This window comes from Lampetra fluviatilis, chromosome 25, assembly GCF_964198595.1.
Source record: "Lampetra fluviatilis chromosome 25, kcLamFluv1.1, whole genome shotgun sequence".
NCBI lineage: Eukaryota > Metazoa > Chordata > Hyperoartia > Petromyzontiformes > Petromyzontidae > Lampetra > Lampetra fluviatilis.
This window is the reverse complement of record NC_136299.1, coordinates 8,599,078-8,618,205: the sequence shown is the minus strand read 5'-3', so window position 1 is coordinate 8,618,205 and position 19,128 is coordinate 8,599,078. Positions and strand designations below refer to the sequence as shown.

At 44.3% G+C, this 19,128-nt stretch overlaps 1 protein-coding gene across 2 annotated transcripts in view; it reads left to right on the top strand.

Moving 5' to 3' along the window:
• Window positions 1-9,182, top strand: part of GPR137C (G protein-coupled receptor 137C) — a 29,339-nt gene extending 20,157 nt beyond the window's left edge. Inside the window, exons 5-7 of one of the 2 annotated variants that reach the window (XM_078868204.1) lie at window positions 1,644-1,772; window positions 3,414-3,544; window positions 4,362-4,606. In XM_078868204.1, coding sequence (XP_078724330.1) covers window positions 1,644-1,772; window positions 3,414-3,544; window positions 4,362-4,503 — 402 coding nt within the window. In that variant the 3' untranslated portion in view covers window positions 4,504-4,606. Of the gene's footprint in view, window positions 1-1,643; window positions 1,773-3,413; window positions 3,545-4,361 lie in introns of both variants that reach the window. The other variant, XM_078868205.1, reaches the window with a different exon arrangement.
• Window positions 9,183-19,128: the final 9,946 nt, after the last annotated feature.

Here is a 19,128-nt window from a genome sequence, read left to right as displayed (position 1 = left end):
GTTCTCTAAAGGAGAGGTGTTGGATTCGTTGTTGGTCATTTATTTCCGCAACTTTCATTTCTTTTACTATTATGTAGCCAAATAAGGTGTTTATTCATTACAATTAGCATCATTCAACAAAATATAATATTGAAGGTGTCGATGTAGTTCATTAATGTTCTTGAAATTGTAGCTTGTTAACCCTTGCGCTATCAATATTTCATTTCAAAGTGCCACTTTTGTTGATGAGGGGGGCTGAATGCCATGCATTTAGACTCGAAAAACAAACAAGTCAAACAACAAAACAGCTTGAATTATTCAGATGTTTACCTCGCTGCAGTTTGAGCCTTCCTTTGTGAGAAGAAATAGTTTTGAAGTCGCAGCAACGCGGCTCAAACGTTGTCACTGCGCCCTCTAGTGACATGACTGCACTTGGACTTGCACCTTTTAAAATAAATCTACAACACGACGTGCTGTGCACGTTGGGAGACTGGCACTGCAGCTGCAGAACGCCGCGGTGGAGATATGTTAACTTTCTCGCCTGGCAAGCAGGTGGGCGTGGGTTCGATCCCGACCCTGATGCCTATATATCTGGAATTTGCATGTTTCTCCCTCCGTATTTGCGTGGATTTTTCTCCGGGTCCTCCAGTTTTTCCCTCCACATTTAGAAACTTGCATTCAGAGTATTTGGCTGCAATGAATTTCCACGTGATGAGCCACTTCTTTGAGCTATCATTTGTGGTAGCCAGGTCGCTTCTTAAAAAGAGCTACATCGCTCAGTGGGTCCTACTTGATAAACTAAGAAGTTTGATTTTCATATCTTCTTCACTCGTTGTGCGGTCAGAACCGGTCTTATCGGGCCACTGTTTGTTATTGGTGCGCACCGACAAACGTCAAACAAGAGTCAATAATTCATCGCATGGGTTAATCGTCGGTTTCCTGTTTAGGGGAGCAGACTTGTACTGCCGCACTGCTGTTGATTGATGTTATTTTAGTAACAAATAAACAATAACATGCTGTTGGTAAAAAAATCATTCAATTTACCAGTTTAAACAGCAATAAACAACACACCCTTGTCTTTATTTGTGCAAAAGCGATGTGGCTGGATGTGGTTGCTTTGGGCAGCAGCAGCAGCAGCAGCGCCTATTTTATTGAAATGTTAACAGTGGACCATGTGGCTGTTGTCACGTATGTTCACGGCAGCACAGTGTTAGAGAAGACTGAGCAACGGGCACAACTCTTACAGAGTTGGATACAGAGCTATACTTACCATATATTACTCTATTACTGATAATTTGTAGATAAAACACCGACCAAAGTCTGATTAATACTGACCATTATAGTCGTCGTTTACCTTTTAAATAGGCCTTGTCGTGTATTCACATCTGTGGTATGTGTGGTAAGTAGTGGTGGCAGGGGGTTGGGTGGAGGCGAGGGGGGAGGGTTGGGTAGAGAAGAATGAGCATTCCAATCCTGGGTTCAAGTTGATTCAATTGTGCTGCCGTTTGTGTTTTTCTCTTTGGTTAACATCTGTAAAGATTTAAAGACAACGCCGTGGTACAATCCGGGTTCCCAGTGGTGCGGCTTGGCGTGGGCGTTTGCGTTCACTCACCCACAACCGCCCCCCCCCTCTCTCTCTCTCGCTCACCCCGTGCCGCTGGCAGGCCGACCTGCAGGAGCTGCACACCAACAGCAAGTTTGTGCTGTTCGGGGTCGTGCTCTTCGTCTGGGAGCTGCTGCCCACCGGCCTTGTCGTCATTTTCTTCCGCGTCCGACGGCCTAACCAGAACCTGGTAACGTTGACTTGCCTCCCTTAAACCCGATAGAGAGGGTTTTGTCGACGATCGGGCTCCTTTCACGCCCCCACCGCCACTCTGGGAATTGTCCCTGCGAGCGTCACACATTGACGCCCGAGGGTTTTTTTGGGGTTAGATCACGTAAATATAAATGTGTCGTTAAACCCACCGCTACCCGACACAGACAATTAGTAAGCTTTGTTAAATAAATAAAACATGCCAATTAGTTACGAATTCAATACACCAGTGTGTTGAAGAGTAAAACCACAACATTTACGATTCGAGTACGACATTTTTCTGGTAATTACAACCAGCCTCATCAGGCAACGACCAGAATTGTGGAGAAATCCTCCTCCTGTTTCGGTGTTAAATAGGGGGGGTGAATATAATGTCGTCACTTGTGAGCCAATCAGGTGTGACGAGAGGGCGACGAGCAGGGTCCGCTGTTCCCAAGTAAACTCTCATCCTCGGGGTCCCTCCTGGCAAAGCCACCCCCCCCCCGGGGGATCCCTTCCTAACCCCGACACTTGAGGGTCGATCGGATGTAGGCACAAGGCCGATGTTCCTACCATCCACCAGGGTCAGTCAAGGGCAGTCGAGTCACGTGCCCAAAGTGCCATATCCCGCCATTTCCATATCGTGCAGGAAGCAAACCCTAGCTGTGGTTTTAGGAGTTCACAATGAACTGTGGGAATTCTGCAGGTGCCTCTTAGTTAGGACCTTTGAGTCTCAGCAGGCACTAACTCGAATACTGTGTGAGAGCGTTCAGGCTGCGCTGGTAAAAGCCTGGGTTTACATTGCAAGTTTCGGTATCCGTTGATCAAACCGGGTTGATGGTCTCAGCCGGTCATCAATGAATGACTTGCACAATAAAAACCATTGCATTAGATCGGTTCTAATCCTTATGATTAATAAATCCTAAATAATTTAATTAAATTTCGTTTTGGTATATCAATGTGACGGAACATTGCTCTCGTATGCTGAATGGGTGAAGAAGTGTGGACCACTATGAGACCTCCTTTACCAGTGGCAAAATATAGTAATAGGTTTTTACCCTTTCAACTGGGACAAAAACTGACACCTTTATTCAAGGCATCATGTTTGCAATAACCACAACACAAGCAGTCAAAATGCAAACAAAAATAAACAACTCTGATGATGATAATGATATGCACTGTCCTTGAAGTTGATTGGTCCAACACCAATGGAGATTAGGCTCTAAGAAAAGCTGTCTCGGGTGTGGACCAATCAACTTCAAGGACAGTGCATATCATTATCATCATGAGAGTTGTTTCTTTTTGTTTGCATTTTGACTGCTTGTATTGTGGTTATTGCAAACATGATGCCTTGTATAAAGGTGTCAGTTTTTGTACCAGTTGAAAGGGTAAAAACCTATTACTAAGTGTGGACCAGAGGTCACTTTAAGGCTCTCTAGAGGTAGCTCTGTGATGTCCGCTTCCGGGGGTCTTGTCTCACACGAAGGTATTCATTGCTGTTTGAGAGCGAAGCACATGGGTTGCTTCGTCTAATAACATGATGCCGATAGCACGATAGGGATACAATTGGGTGGGATATGACAAAGCAATATAATAGTAACAATAACAGAACTCCAGTAATTGATGTGTCCCTTCCCTGCAGTCTGCTGCCGGAGTGCTCGGCGTGCGTGGCTTTGCCTCCCGTGTTCATTTTTTCGACAACCCGCGAAGGTACGACAGCGAGGATGACCTCACGCGACCCCTGGGAGCCCATCCCAACGGCCTCATTGGGAGGTGAGTGCTGCGGATAGGCGGTGGAAATTGTCAAGCGTTGAGGCAGTGTTAATTTATTCGGAATTTCTAGTCATTGTCGTCTTGGTCAAGTCTGACAAATGTGGAAATCTAGTCAAAGTCTTAGCCAGTGGATTTCATTTCGTCATTACAATATATCATTCTGACTAAGGTATCACTGTTGAATTTCCATCCAGTAAATCCATTACTACTACTATGTGAATCACGAACCAATAAAATACTGCACGAATCGTAAATAGCTACTTTCTACGAAACGATAATGGACCGCTTTGGGGTAATAAAATAGGGAGGGCAGATGCCCGAGAGGATATCCGTCGTGGAGATGGGCAATAAATTTGTATGGTGTGTAGGTGCTCGATGGCAGGATGTGTGTGGTAGGGTCAACTGTGGGTGAGAATATGTTTAAATGGGTAAAATGCCAAGTATGCAGCTAATCTGGAGCATTGTTGGTCTGTATGCTTCGTGCATGCCCCTATGGGGGGAGCGGTCGTGTAGGGATAAGCGCACTGCGACCCAAGTTTGATTCCCGCTCGCAGCCAACAACGGTGATGAATTATTACCCGATGTTGTGACTCCCCGAGATCAAGTCAGCCTTAAATGAGTACCTTCATGCAGCGCTTAACCATTAGCACTGGGGATACAAAGGCGACGAGGCATGGTGCTGACCACTCACCCCGTCGTGTGCCGTGCCAGCCTTCTTACCAGCCCACTCGCTCATCGCATTTGCCCCAAACAGTGTATTAACGGCCATATGGGGGGGGGGGGGGGGATCTTTGTCTTTATCTGTGTGACCCCATAGCCTATCGAGCATGTGCGGTCTGTACGGCAGCCCCGGGCGCTATGGCTCCATCCGCAACAGCTATACGAGGTCGGCGTCGCCGCTGCTGGTGCACGGACGTCCGGGATTCTCGGTGTCTCCGTACACCACGCCGCAGTCCTAGAGGAAGAGGGAGAGCCACCACAACAACCACAACTACCACCACACAGCTATTACAACAACTGTGCCGAAGCTTGACGGTGGTGGGAGGTTCGCTGTGCTGCTGCTGCTGCTACTGCTTGACGTCGTGGTGTATGGGCAGCGCACACTCCGACTACCGCACGGCATTCCCAATCGCACAACGCACAATCGACACGTAACCATTCACCACCCCCCCTCCAGTCCATTGATTCATTCATTCAACGTTGTCACCAGCCTGCTTCCCACCGATTTATTTCACTTGATTAGTTGTATTGTTGGATCAACTAATTTTTTTTCAGTATAATTTTGACCGTCTCGGTTGTATTATGTTTTTTCAGTTCCGTGCTGTTTCGTTCACTCAATTAGCCTACATGTATCATCAGCGTTATATTGTGCATATGGTGTGCAGTAAATAGTAATAATTCTGCAAGAGCATGATGCTATGTGTGCAGCATGGGCATAAATTCGATAGGTCAGTGAAACCGCTACATACCTCTCACGCAAGCACCCACACGCTCGCACGCAAAACTTGTAACCTACTGTCGGACAATTGTGGTTATTTTGTATTTTTCCTTTTTTAATATTTCAGTCTTTTTTTTGGTTACGTTTTCTTTGCTGTCAGAATTTCACCTTCAGTGACTCCGAATGGTTGTCATTGTAGTCGAGCAATCGACTTGCAAGAAAGAACGTTTGTGGTTTGGCCCATTCTCCAGGGTATCGCATGAAAAAACGCCTTGGTTACGCGAGAAGACACGCGACCATCGTCGCCGTTACGTTAAACTGTCAATTCAACGTCGTCGTCATCGTTGCCGCCGATGGAAAAACAGAGCAGCTCCCCGATGGTGTTTTCGGATTGTGCCGCGTATTATCAGGCATGGTGTCCGGTGTTTCGCTCCTTGTCCTGGGAGCTATGCTTGGGAACTAATTTCCCCGAGAAGCTCCCACTGTGTGGAGGAATTCATTTCCTAAAGTAGCTCCCAAGCTCACAGAGAGAGCTAGAGTACAACTGCAAAACGTTGCATAGTAGCTGCAGCGCAAGAGTGGTCTTCAATTTTTCTTACTGCTTTTCTTACACGTCGTCAACGGATTTGATGTCAGCTTTTGACGATGGTTATTTGCTTTCTACCGCCGCGTCTGCCGGCAAAGCCAAAATCGTCGCGAAATAATTTATATTTTTATTCGCTCCCAACGGCGAAAAAACTAAAAAATCCCAGCTTGTAACGTTAGCTCCCCCCCCCTCTACCTTTGCACACTTGACGTGGTCGCCGCCACCGTTCGATCCGTCTGCCAGCGGAGTTGAACATGGAGGTGTCAAGCACGCACGCCTTGCCAAAATCAAACGCGCATGCCGCACCTTAGAGAGGGCTGCCAGTTTGCCACGCCACGTACGGTAGTGCACTTTGTGCCACGGTTGGTTAGGCCACCGTGGTGAAATGGGCGTTTGTGCCTTTGCGAAATTGCGGGGGCTGGGCACGGTCATTTCTTTGGCAGCGTTGAGGAGGATCTATGCCGCCTTTCTCGAGCCCAGTTACAGACATGCTGAGGGTTAATGGTGGTATGGTTTACAGGTAGGAGATTTTATTTCGAGAAGTTCTCCTACCGCTGTGATTTCCACATTCATTCGTTTCATGGTCTTTTTTTTTTTCAACGTAAAGTAAAAAAAAGCAGAAACCGATGGTCAAATCTGACGAATTGGAACAGGTGAAACTTTGAACTGAGGGTGAAGATATCCGTTGGCAGTTGTCAAGTGACGTTAAGCACCGATGCCGTTCAGGAAAATGTAACATTGCCCTCTGTGTAGGAGGTGTGGATGCGTTTTATTAAAGGAGCCTTGCGAGCGTGGTGTCAAAAGTTCAGCGAGGGGGTCGATCGACCGCGAGTCCACCAACAAAACGGCCAACATTTACACAAAACGCTTTTGAGTTTCAATGCAGTCGGAATTTTTTGTTTACTGTTCACGTCATTTTAGTTAATACTTTAATGTTCAACTTAGCAGTGTTACATGTAGTTGCGTCACTTTCTGTCGTTCTCAAGTTTTGCCTGCACCAATCGTTTCCCCCGTGCCGCCGTTATAATCCAGTTTAGCAGCCGGAATTTGACATCAAATCACACTTTGTTATGACCAGTTACCTTGTCGTTTGAAAATTCTTACTCTGAAAGCAAATTTCATTTTTATCCAAAAGCCAACTCCCACTGTCGGATTTCTCTTTAAGTCACAAGTTTCAGCCTTAAAAATAAACATTTGAATTTATAAGGCGCATTTCATCTGTATATCGCGTATGGAAAGCAGGAAATTAAATAGAACCAGTACAAATGGCCACTACAAGAGGGTAAAGGCCAATTTAAAGAGGTGATTATCAACACAGATTTAAATAGCTAATGACTTATTGCCTGATTACCAAAGGCAAAAACGTTCTGTCGTCTGGGAGGTTCGCTGTCGCCCATTTTACTTAATTCAGCGGAGCGATGGTTATTCCCTGAACTTGAGCGTTCCGCTTCGGTTGAGCAACACTGGGGGTGGTTTGAGTTGGCACGATTGATGGTGTGGTTGTCACGCGGGTGGCGTTAACCACCACGGGCTTATGCCAAAAAAAGAAGACGGTGTTTGTGGCTGGCAGATGATATGTGAGAGTGAGGGGGAGCTGTGGGGTTTGGGAGGGGTTGCGGTAATAATCTCCTGGTACCAATTTGCACAGTCACAACTTTTTTCCCCAGACGTTCCACCGTATCGTCTTACGCTACTTCGTTTTGATTATAGCGTCGTGTTGGGGTTTTTATTCCCCCCCTCTACTCCGTGTATTATCTTGCAACCTGAATATGTACGATCGACAAACTCGGAACAACAGCGTTGGATTAGTGGAAACCTCACGTGGACGGTTTTAAAAAAACGACGCCCATCAACCGGCAGCGTCCGTGCAATTTGTTGCGTTTGAATTTAGTTTCCAATTTCTGTGAGGTTTTTAAACCGTGGTTAAGGCCCGACGCCTGTCAGACCGCCTGCAATTTTGGTGCCCGCTTTAATCTCGCTGACAAAATGTATAATCGAAAGATCATATGAAAGTTACATCATCAACTGTTTTACGGTCACATCATTGTGACTGTACCTGTGGAATCTTTTAACTTTCTGCTGTAAATCCTCTTGGTATGCAACTCCCCCCCCCTATCTCACCCAAACCTCTTTCTCTGAATAAGGATAGATACGTGACAAAGCACCTGTAACTTACTTCATTATTAACATGACCGATGTGTTTATTTTCTCACTTTTGTATTGCATAGTTTACACCAGCGATATCACGGAGGTGAAGTCCAGCGTGATCCACCGTGCGTTTTTTTCTTTACAAAGCGTGCATTTTGGTGGGAAACTCTTTGAATGCCTGACCTGGACTTGCCACAATACCACTGGTCCACTAAATGCGTCGTGAAGGACGCTGTGCCCGGGTCTTGCTTTCGTTTTGTTGCTACGTGGAAACGTCTCGTGTGTTTCTTTGCCTTTAAATTGCACAGCTTTCCACGTGTTTTCTCGCTCTCTCCACGTGACTGAAAAAAGTCGGTGATTTGCCAAAAGTAGATTATTCGCGAACCATTTAAAACATTCCACTGTGAAGATTTTTTTAGTTATTCATTAACGTTCATCTCTTTTTCTAACGGTTTAATATTTAACCTTGGCGTTTTGTTGTATATATTTTTTTGGTTCTTCAACCGTAAAAAAAACTAATTTGCACCTGAGCTTTGATTCTCAAAGTACTGTAACGCCAGCTCCATCCGAAGTGTCCTGTCATTATAAGGGAAATGGGCTGGCGTTACGAATGTACACGGGCTTGCCTGTTTCTTGGAAAATTACAAAGCTAATAACATGTCAATCCGAATCGGAATCGCAATCACCGCGTTATATATGTTGACGTCAACATTGGGCTACGCTGCTGTGCCCACTGCAATCCTGTTTGCACTGTGTGATCTTACTGTTGAAGCCCACTTTACTCTCAGGGGAGTTTCCTCTCGGCGTCACCAATTACCACCTCCCCCGGCTATCGGGGGGGACCCAGGTCATGGCGTCACGTACGCCTCCTGGCCAGCGATCGCATCCGGCGAGAGACAAATTGGCGCACGCGTCCACGCTGATAAATCACACACCCCAAAAATGATTTCCGGGTGGTGTGCCCGTCGCCCAAGCGTCAGATTTGGAAAATGTTTTTTCCCCCCCACCGCACGATCGTCGTTTGGCCATTTTAGCTTCAATGTCAATGTTCGTTGGCGTAGTTTCACCCCTTTGGTCCTGTGGCCGCACGTGCCGAGACGTACGGCACAAAGCACGGAGTGGTCACGACGGGAGAGATTGGATTATACCGCTCTAGGTCGTCTCCAGAGTTCTGAACACCACATGCAGTGGGGTGACTGAGTGGGACATCACACGCTAGTGTGATGTGCCCGGGTTGTGTTGGGAAGATTTTAATTGCGAGCATCTCCATTTGCCCAAAGATAAATGTGTAGTAATTAAACTGCCGCAAGTTCCCCCCTGAGAGTTCCCTATAACAAGTGTGGGTGTGTGTTGTATTTTTGTATTTTCTATTAGAATTAGTATAATTGGTTGTCTTTCTGAATTTTTTTCGAGTAAAATGTGCAATGGTTTTAATAAAGTCAATTTGTGTTGTTTTCAACAGCGAGTCGCAGTGTGGTTGTTAAACTTGGATGGTTTTATTTTAATAGTGAAGTTTATTTTTTAGGTCGCAAAAGATAACAAATGGTAATGCATAATTGCTCTGTTCGTGAAAGCCAAATTGTCCTTAATAATTTCAGGCCCCCTCCCCCCCTCAATAATGATGAGCTGAACAATTTTTCTATTGAATATTTCAGATTTAATGCAACATACACCCGTCCTTGGTACGGGCAAAAAAGCTAGTTTCATTTAAAGGTTATAAGGGGCCGTCCATAAATGACGTCACACACCTAGGGGGGGGGGGTCAGACATTTGTGACGATGTGTGACGAGGGGGGGTTTCAGAAATGTGACGTCACATCAAAATGTCCAACTTTAAATAAATATAACCAATATAATTGTTATAACAACACTTTTTTTTATTAATTTTCATTAACTATTTTATTACATAAATTTACTAAGGTCACCTTTTATTTATTCCATGAAAGAGCATTTTGCTTCTCCATGGGAGAATGGAGAAGGATACATTTTGTTAATCTTTTGAATGATTGTTATTAAACATTTTTATTCTAATGATTCTACCAGGGCTTTTCATTCTATGGAATGAATATGTGATTGTTATAATTGCTTCGTTCTACTACAAAGTTTCAAGTATGTTATAATTATAAGAGAATTTAAATATCATATTTTGAACATCTGCAGTTTTAGTTAGACGTCTATTTTCAAGTAAATTGTATGCTAAATGTAAGCTTTCCAACGCCTTTTTAATACGTGTTTTCTCCTACATCAGAGTAAAGCGCCACATTAAATACGCACTACAATGACAATAGTTTAAAGTGATTTGAAGCATGTTTTATTTTCAAAATGGAAATATGGTTTTGGGGGGGGGGGCAGAGCTTTGTGACGTCTATTTGAGGGGGGTCTGACTTTGTGGCGCCGTGTGACGAGGGGGGGAGGAGGGGTCAAAAATCGGCCAAAATCGCGTGACGTCATTTATGGACGGCCCCATAATCCCTTGTTCATCATGACGTCATTTTTACTGCTATGTCTCAACAGCGGGACGGAGATCGCGTGACGTGAGGGTTCTGCCTTTGTAGTGAGGGTTGTGAGTTGACGCCGAGGAGGGGGGAGGAGGCGCCTCGCCCCCCATGTGGAGTGACGTCACCCGCTAACTTATTATTAATGGCGGGGGTGTCCATTTTGAGACGTTACCTCTAAATGATTATTAATGAAGGGGCTGTTCGATGTGGAGTGACGTCACCTGCTCATGATTATTAATGAGGGTGGAGTGTGGTACATGTGGCGTAACGTCACCCGCTCATGATTATTAATGAGGGGGGGATCTATTGGAGGACATCACCTGCTCATTATTATTAATGAGGGGGGCTGGCCGACGTGGAGTGACGTCACGCGCAGGAAAGACATTCAGACATCATTGGCTCATTATAGTAGTAAATAGGGTTGTGTTTGGTGATTGCATAACATGAAAATAATTTTGAACGTTTTGGGGGATACATTTTTTTATTTGCAAACCGACACGATCCGCAAAATTTGCTGAAAGTCTTCAGTAAAAAATGGTTCGAACTTGAATGCCTACATGCAGTTGGTAAATAATGAAATAAAATGCAAGAAATTGTGCCCAAATATAACATGCTGAAATGACATGAATGCGTGATTTCATGAGAGTTGTGTTCATCTTCTTGGTTCTTTCGGTAGAAGGGAAACAATACAATAATAAAAAACGTTGATTACGAAGAAAAATAAAACATAATAAAATAAATTATTATGTTTTATTTTTATTATTGTAATAAAATACATTCTTATGTTTTATTTTTATTATTGTATTATTTCCCTTCTACGTGACTTTACCGAAAGAACCAAGAAGATGAATCCCTGCAGTCACGAAAGCTTTCAATCGAATAAGAGTTCTGTTTTTGTAGGCGTATTTTGGTTGAGTGCACTGCCATCGACCTTTTAAGAACGGTACTACAATCGTAATTTGTAATAGAGTAAGCAAAGCAGATCAACAATATTTACAATTAAGTCATGGGAAAATGGCACATCGATAACCGTTTGATATTGCGCCAACCATAATTGCAACTGACAGGAAAAATATAATTAAATCACTTACATCTTGACTTAAAAGCTTTCGTGACTGCAGGAATTCATATTATTTGGGTCTTTCGGTAAAGTCACGTAGATAGGTTAAAATTAATTTTAAAAATACAATTTTAAAAAATAAACAAAAAACTCACGACGTTTCGATCGCAACACAAGCGGTCGCCATCAGGCGGAGAGGAAAGTGGGGTAAGGCCTCTAAATGCAACTGCTAATAGAGGTTTAAACGTGGGCGTAGCCCAAGTGTCAGAACGGAGTGGGCGGGGCACAAGAGTCTAGGTCAGCAGTGGATAGAGCATCCTGTAGAGATGGAGTCTCGGCATTGATAGAGCAAAAGCTATCTAGAGGTAGTCTAGGCCAGCAGTGGATAGAGCAAGCTATAGTTATATCTACGTGACTTTACCGAAAGACCCAAATAATTTAAAGCACTTCCGTTGATTCACAACCCCCACCCCCCTCCTTCCCTCCCCCCTTTCCTCACCCCTCCCCTCCCTCCATCGACACCCTCGACTCTGGCTCGATCGGGCCACCACTCCCATCACCTCGCGCGTCTCCAGGACCAGAGCTGTACATCTGTCGTTCAATCATTTCCGGAACGGCGCTGCTCGGCTGTCTTGGAGTTGAGATTAGGGTACAATAATAATAAGAGTTGTGCATAATAAGAGGGTTTTTTTGGGGGGTTAGAGCGCGTAAATGTATAAATGTGTCGTTAAAACCCGCCACCACCCGACACAGCCAACTAGTGAGGGTTGTCACGTAAACAGAACGAGAAATGTCTGCACAGTTGTGACAAACATGTTCTGTTTACGTGACAAGCATTACTAATTGGCTGTGTCGGGTGGTGGTGGGTTTAACGACACATTTATATGTACGCAATGTAACCCAAACAAAACCTGTATTGTGGATCAATAGCGTTGTTTTTTATCTGTGAACTTGTGGAATTTAACTTAAGATAAAATCATACATTTTCAATACGGCTGCCTGATCGACTATGAGGTGGATGGTGCCGGATCGACTGAGCGAAATGGATTGCAATTAGTCTCGATTCGCGATCCACAATTAGCAGACACGGGAGGGCAAATCTCTGACCGGTGATTTTGTCGGGTGTACGATTGTAATCGCTCTATTTGCAGCGCCGTTCCTTTGAGGAGCGCACTCGTCACACTCGAACGTCGATCGTCAACGTGAGATGAGCGCATTCTCTCTCCGAGCTACAGGTTAGCGCTCAAGTGGATGTACTCACAATGCAATGGGGGGTTTTTTTTCGATTTAAAGCTTTCGTGACTGCAGGGATTCATCTTCTTGGTTCTTTCGGTAAAGTCACGTAGAATGGAAATAATAAAATAATAACAATAAACATAATAAAATAATACTCACGACGTTTCGGCCACAACGCAAGCAGCCGTCCTCAGGTGAAGAACAGGTCCATTCTACGTGACTTTACCGAAAGAACCAAGAAAATGCAATGGGTCTCTGTGCACAGGTGAGCAACATGGTGGAGACACCTGGAAGTGAGGAGGAGGAGGTGACACCTTGAGGAAGAATGGAAAAGAGTGGGAGGGGAGCGCTGTTCCATGACGTTTGGCCTTCAAAACGCTATTTTTGAAGAAAAAAACTATTCAAACCGGATTATCAACCAATTTCAGCTATAAACCATGGGTTAACGTGAAACTGCTGTGGGGACGGTACTAAGCTCGCATAAAACGCCGTGGGAAGCAGTAAATGTGCGATTTCTCGCCACTAGACGGCACGATTTTGGTGTAAAATCGCATGAAAAACCCCGTAATTTGGACGCCAAAAACACTCACGGGAGCAAATCCGCACATTAAAACCGGTTTTACGATTAATATAGTGATAGTATATCACCGAAATGTTACGCGTAAAAATGTTTAATAACCGTATTCTGCCGAGTATCAGGCGTACATTTTCGATGTTTGTAAGGTGCCCGTCTTAACTTATCTGGAGCGTTACTGCAAATCCGGAGATCTTCAGTAACTCACACGTTACGCCAAAAAAATATCAAAAAATTCCGATTTTAAAACATTACGTGGACAACAGCCGTTTAGTGGAGTCCCTGCCACAACCGAATCAAACTTGAACCCAAAAGAATTGCGCATTCTCAGGATTAGCATGCATGTGTAATAAGAGAGCGCCATCTACTGAATCATTGTGGGGGTTACATTACTTATCATACAGTCCACGGTTTATCGATCGTAGGGATTACCGTATATCTGGGGTAAAGGTGATTTGGCGGATCTACCAGGGAAGCCTCTGGAACGTTCCCGAAGGTTCCAGGAGGGGTGTGGCCAGAGGAGGGGCGTGGCCAGAGGGGCGTGGCCAGAGGAGGGGCGTGGCCAGAGGAGGGGCGTGGCCAGAGGGGTGTGGCCAGAGGTGGGGCGTGGCCAGAGGCGGGGCGTGGCGAGTGGTGGGGTGTGGCCAGAGGAGGGGCGTGGCCAGAGGCGGGGCTTAGCCTCCGGGGAGCGAATATAAGCCGGGGGGCACAGCAACGTGAGGGGTCGGTGTTTGAAGATCAAGAGGAGCTACCCGTCGCTGCTGCCCCGCCATCTCCACCTTCCACGTGGAGGCTTGACCTCCAGCTGCTCAGCCGCTCCCGAGCGCGTCGTTAGCCAGCGGTGTGTTAGCGAGCGGGGTGAGCGCCACGTGGCGTGGGGCAGCGAAAGCCACGAGAGCGGGTCGACATCCGCGAAGAGAGAGAGAGAAGGGGCTGTACCGAAGATTTATAAATAAAACACTTGAAGTTACTTACCGTGTCGGAGCCACTCATTACACATGCAACCACTAAAAACACTTGCGCCTGGTGACAATTACGGTCTAACATGAAAAAAGACTGACACACGAACACTCGCACACTCAAAAGACAAACATTCCCCGTGTAACCTTTAACGGACTGCAGGGGTAAGTGCTGTTAGGGGCCGTCCATAAATGACGTCTCGCGATGTTGGACGATTTGACCCCCCCCCCCCCTCGTCACACGGCGTCACAAAAAGTCAGACCCCCCCCCCTCAAATATGACGTCAAAAAGCTCTGCCCCCCCCCCAAATAAAACATGCTTCAAATCGCTTTAAACTATTGTCATTGTAGTGCGTATTTAATGTGTAGCTGCACTCTTGATGTAGGAGAAAACATTTATTAAAAAGTCTATTTAATTAAGTAGAACGTGTTGTCTATATTTATTTAGAGTTGCGCACATCGTCACAAATGTCTGACCCCCCCCCCCCCAGGTGCGTGACGTAATTTATGGACGACCCCTAATCGTATCACCTGAGTACGCATTCGATGTTGGAATTGACAACCTAAGTGGTTGAAAAAAAAAACATTTAAAATCTCAGGATTATGTTTTATTTGTTTATACAGTAATGTGAACAGTAGAAATAACAAATATGCTATTCTCTTTATTACACCTACCATTGGGGTATTTCATGTTAAATATTTTTGGTGTTTTGATGGATTTTACTTTGTAATTTTGGCTTATAATGTTTGTAAATTTACTGGAAAAGATAAGGTAAATGTCAGTGAAATTTCTGCACGATTACCAAACAGTGCTATTTTTTGTACACACAACTTAAAAAGATGTACACAATTAGCCAGGAAATTGCAAAAACGTACTATGGTCAGAGGGAGGTCCGGACGTGTTCCAGCAACATGCGAGTTTCTGTTAATTTAAAAAAAGAAGAGAAATTGAGTGTTGCACATCACAAGGCTGGTTCAACTGTGAGCAGGAGCAGAACACGCGTGCCACAAGGACACTCAATTGATGTTGAAGTTCTGTGCAAGCCGAGTAACTACTAGCCAAGACTCATTAGATAATCATCGAAATTGGAACGTTTTGTTTACGTGACAAACCTTACTAATTGGCTGTGTCGGGTGGTGGCGGGTTTAACGACACATTTATATTCAGGCGATGTAACCAAAAAAACTATTATGGAAACATTGATTGGCTAGCTGCAGGGATGGTGGGAGGGGGGACAGACGTGTTGAAATGCCGTGCAAGTTCCTGTTTATTAAAAAAAGAAACAAGAAATTGAGTTTTGGACGTCACAAGGCTGGTTCCCTTTTCTCATGAAGTATAAAACAAGAAAACTGATTTAATCAACTTCTCAGATGAGAGCATTGCTTTTCATTACATCCAAAATAAGGCTGGACATTACAGAGGTAAGGATAATATTCATTGTTGTATACTTTATATTGATAATTTTTCTTGCACTTGTTGTTTGGGGCGAGATGTTATCACCCTCGCCTGGTATACAGGAGGTCGCGGGTTCGATCCCGACCCTGACGCCTGATGTATATTTGGAGTTGGCATGTTCTACCCAAGGTCGTGAAGATTTTTCTCCGGTCCTTGTGTTTTTCCCTCAACATTAAGAAAATTTGCATTTAGGGTAGTTGGATTCTATACATTTCCACACGGTAAGCCACTTCGTTGAGCTATCATTTGTGGCCAGCTCACTTCTGAAAAAGAGCTCTATATGCTCCGTGGGCCTTACCTGGTAAAATGAAAAAATAGTTTAGTTTAGAATAGTTTAAAACATTCATAGCTTTACCAAAAGTTAAAACGCCGTGCAAAACGTACCCTATTACTCCTAGATTTTAGCAATTTTACATTCCGTACAAATGTTACAGTCATGATAGGAGCTAATGTACAGAATCACAAAGATCCCTCCTATAGCCTTTTACAGACTATTGTGGAAAGTGTTATTCGCGAGCACCTAACTCCCATAATAGCACAGTGTACTTGGGCTGCTGCGTTAATGTTACCAAGTCTATTGTCTCCGTGTATCTCTGCTCAAACGAGCATCAGTGCAGATATGACACCGACAACCCAGATTGTGTGGTTCGAGCGTTCTTCTCCCACTCAGAAGGCCGAGAGCTCTAATCCCTGTTGCCGGGAGCCTTAACTCATTGTTCCTCTACGCTTAATAGAATGAGAATATTATTTGTGATGTGAAGTCAATAGTGGTTGTCTTAATGTAAGGCTGGTTCTTATCAATAGTGCTTGTCCTAGTGGGAGGCTGGTTCCTACCGATAAATAATGTAATTTACACCACTGGCTTAGACCCAAGCTATGGAGATAGGGATTGCAGTGGTCATTTAAACTTTTGATCAATGCTTCCATCAGTGTATAATTACCTGTGTATATATGCAAAGATGAAAGATTGTTCTAATGGTCAAATCTTTAGTGTCGCTAATGATCACCCGACAAGGCACGAGGAGGTTGACGCGGCACCGCATCTGGACATCTTTGTGCAGTATTCCCAGAGCAGATGTTAACACTTGGCACTAGATGCATGCAGTGGTGTGGATGTACACACAGCAATGTGTGTACAAATATAATACTTTATAATTCTGTGGAAGTATTGCGGCAAATGTTTGTACTAAATCGTGAATATAATTCCCCGGTTTTGGTAACCATGTTGAATCAATCACGTCATCACTTCATCTGTTACAGCCTTCCATGACTTATTATAAAAACGGGATGTTTTACAGTGAGTTATTTGAATGTTTTTGTTTGAATTCTTTTAAATGTTTTCTTAGCTGATCATTGATGATAATCATTGAGGTTAAAAATAAGTAAAACAATGCTTCTGTGCTGCTGTGTCGTGCCATTGTGCCCAGGTTTTTGTATTTCAATGCTATGAGAATGCATTTCCACGTGCAAGGCTTGGCAGTGTTTGGCAGAATGTGGATCGGTGTCATTTGTTGGTTTGCCTTGAGACACCACCCAGAAGGTACGTTATGCCATGCACACAAATGTTACACCGTCTCATACGAACATGGCCAGAATGCCCGCCATATCCACCCCTCCATGGCACATTGGCAATGAAATGCCCTCATCATGGGGCGCACGTCTTATTTTTGCTACTCCTGGAACTTTATCATGAAACCAAAAACCTGCTCTTGCCATTAATAATAATACAATTTAAAATGTATTCCTGCCTAGGATCCCAATGTGCAATGCATGAAAAGGAGGAAACAAAAACAGAACCAGGGGCAACCGACTAAACTAAAGTGTGAAGTCCACTTTGGGTTTTCAAAGCAGACGAACATATTTACCGACTCCGATTGCCTGATTTCGAGGCGTTCCATAGCTTGGGTGCCACGCTAACAACAGCCCGGTCACCAAATGAGTGCAACCTATACCTGGGAGTGCCGAGCAGTTGGAGATCAGAAGACCTTCAGGGCGTGATGGGAGTATATAAATCTATTAACATATATATTAGCCGTAAATGTGCAGGGCTGCAATCACTTAAGCTCATAGCACTGCTAGCAGAAACTTCCCCGCGCGTGAGCTCCAGAGAGCTTTTTTCGAGTGGCTATTTGGCCTACGCTGTCCGCACTGGTCACGTGCCTGGGAAGAGGCGTGAGCACCCACACTTTGCTCCACCACACGCGACCTGTCGATCGACTGCGGGGCACCCATTTAAACTGCTAGGTGCGCATGGCAGGGCGATCTTAGAAACTTGCCCATTGTTCAAACTGCCACGCCAAAAGATTTAATCTATTCGGCAACCTATGGATAATTCCAGTGTGATAACTATGACACCATGACATGAACCCGCTTAGCTGTGAATGTTTTTTTATTAGATAGATGACCTATCTTTCGCAATATTATAATTAAGCAACCGATTCACCAACCGTGTGATGCTCACGTAATGGTATAATGACGAATGATTTTGACTGGTCACTCGTATCATGACCCACATTTGGCTGCTGGTTGACAGGTTTTACATGATCGTGATTATTGCTGCTTCTGTTGGCTCTGCTTCTAGTGGCAGCTGAAGTGGAGTGGGAAGTGAATTATGGACCGAAGGTCGTGACCTGGCCTGGAAGCACCGTGATTCTTCCCTGTTCCTTCGCGTACCCCGAGAGTGCTGGATCTAAAGTGACGCTGGCTGTTTGGAAGAAAGACTACGTGCATTCAGGAACTAACGTGTACAGCCTAACAGCTCCAGTGGCATCGTATAAGGACCGGATGTCTCTGGTTGGAGACCTGAAGGAAAATAACTGTTCCCTTAAGATTATCGACGTAAAAAGATATGATGCTTCAACTTATTTCTTTCGGTTTGCGGTGACGAAGAGCTTCACTGGAGCGGGAGGGATTACGCTGGAAGTGAAATGTATGCCACACTAATTTTTATTCATGTTCTTAAGTCGTCCTGAAAATATAGTCATTGCATATCTTTAACAAAGTTATTTTTTTACTTATTTGCTTGTGGATGCATTTTTCGATTTCAAATATTAACATCACAATTTAGGATACATTCTTATACGTAATTTGTAGTGTTTATGCAATCTGATTTGACCTTTTTAGTTTCAGTGCCACCACGTGTTGCCAGTAAGTGTACGCAGAGTTGCCCAACCTGCCGTGCAATAACTTGTCATGGTTCAACGGAGCCGTTTGATTCAATAATGAATCCCCTTTTTTTAAACACTTGGAGTGAATGTCGTGATTTTAATGGCTGTCTGGGGTTATATAAACCCATTAAATACAGCATATACAGATATACAAACATCACCGTTCACGCCTGCAGGTGAATGCATGAGTCGTGAGCTTAAGGTCGTGATTCATCGGTGAATACATTCACCATCACATTACTCGTTGACAACTGTTTTACACGGTAACTATTCACCAATGTGCAATCTGACATTCTCTTCCCAGGGATACTTGAAATGTGCAATGCATTCCGATTGCTCGGCGCTCCTCGCGTTCCACACGATTTGGACATTAATAAAATATATATTAGTGGGTTTCCTTTAATACTTATATATACTTGACGTAAAAGATACTCGAAAATGGACAAGTGAAGTTGAAATGTAA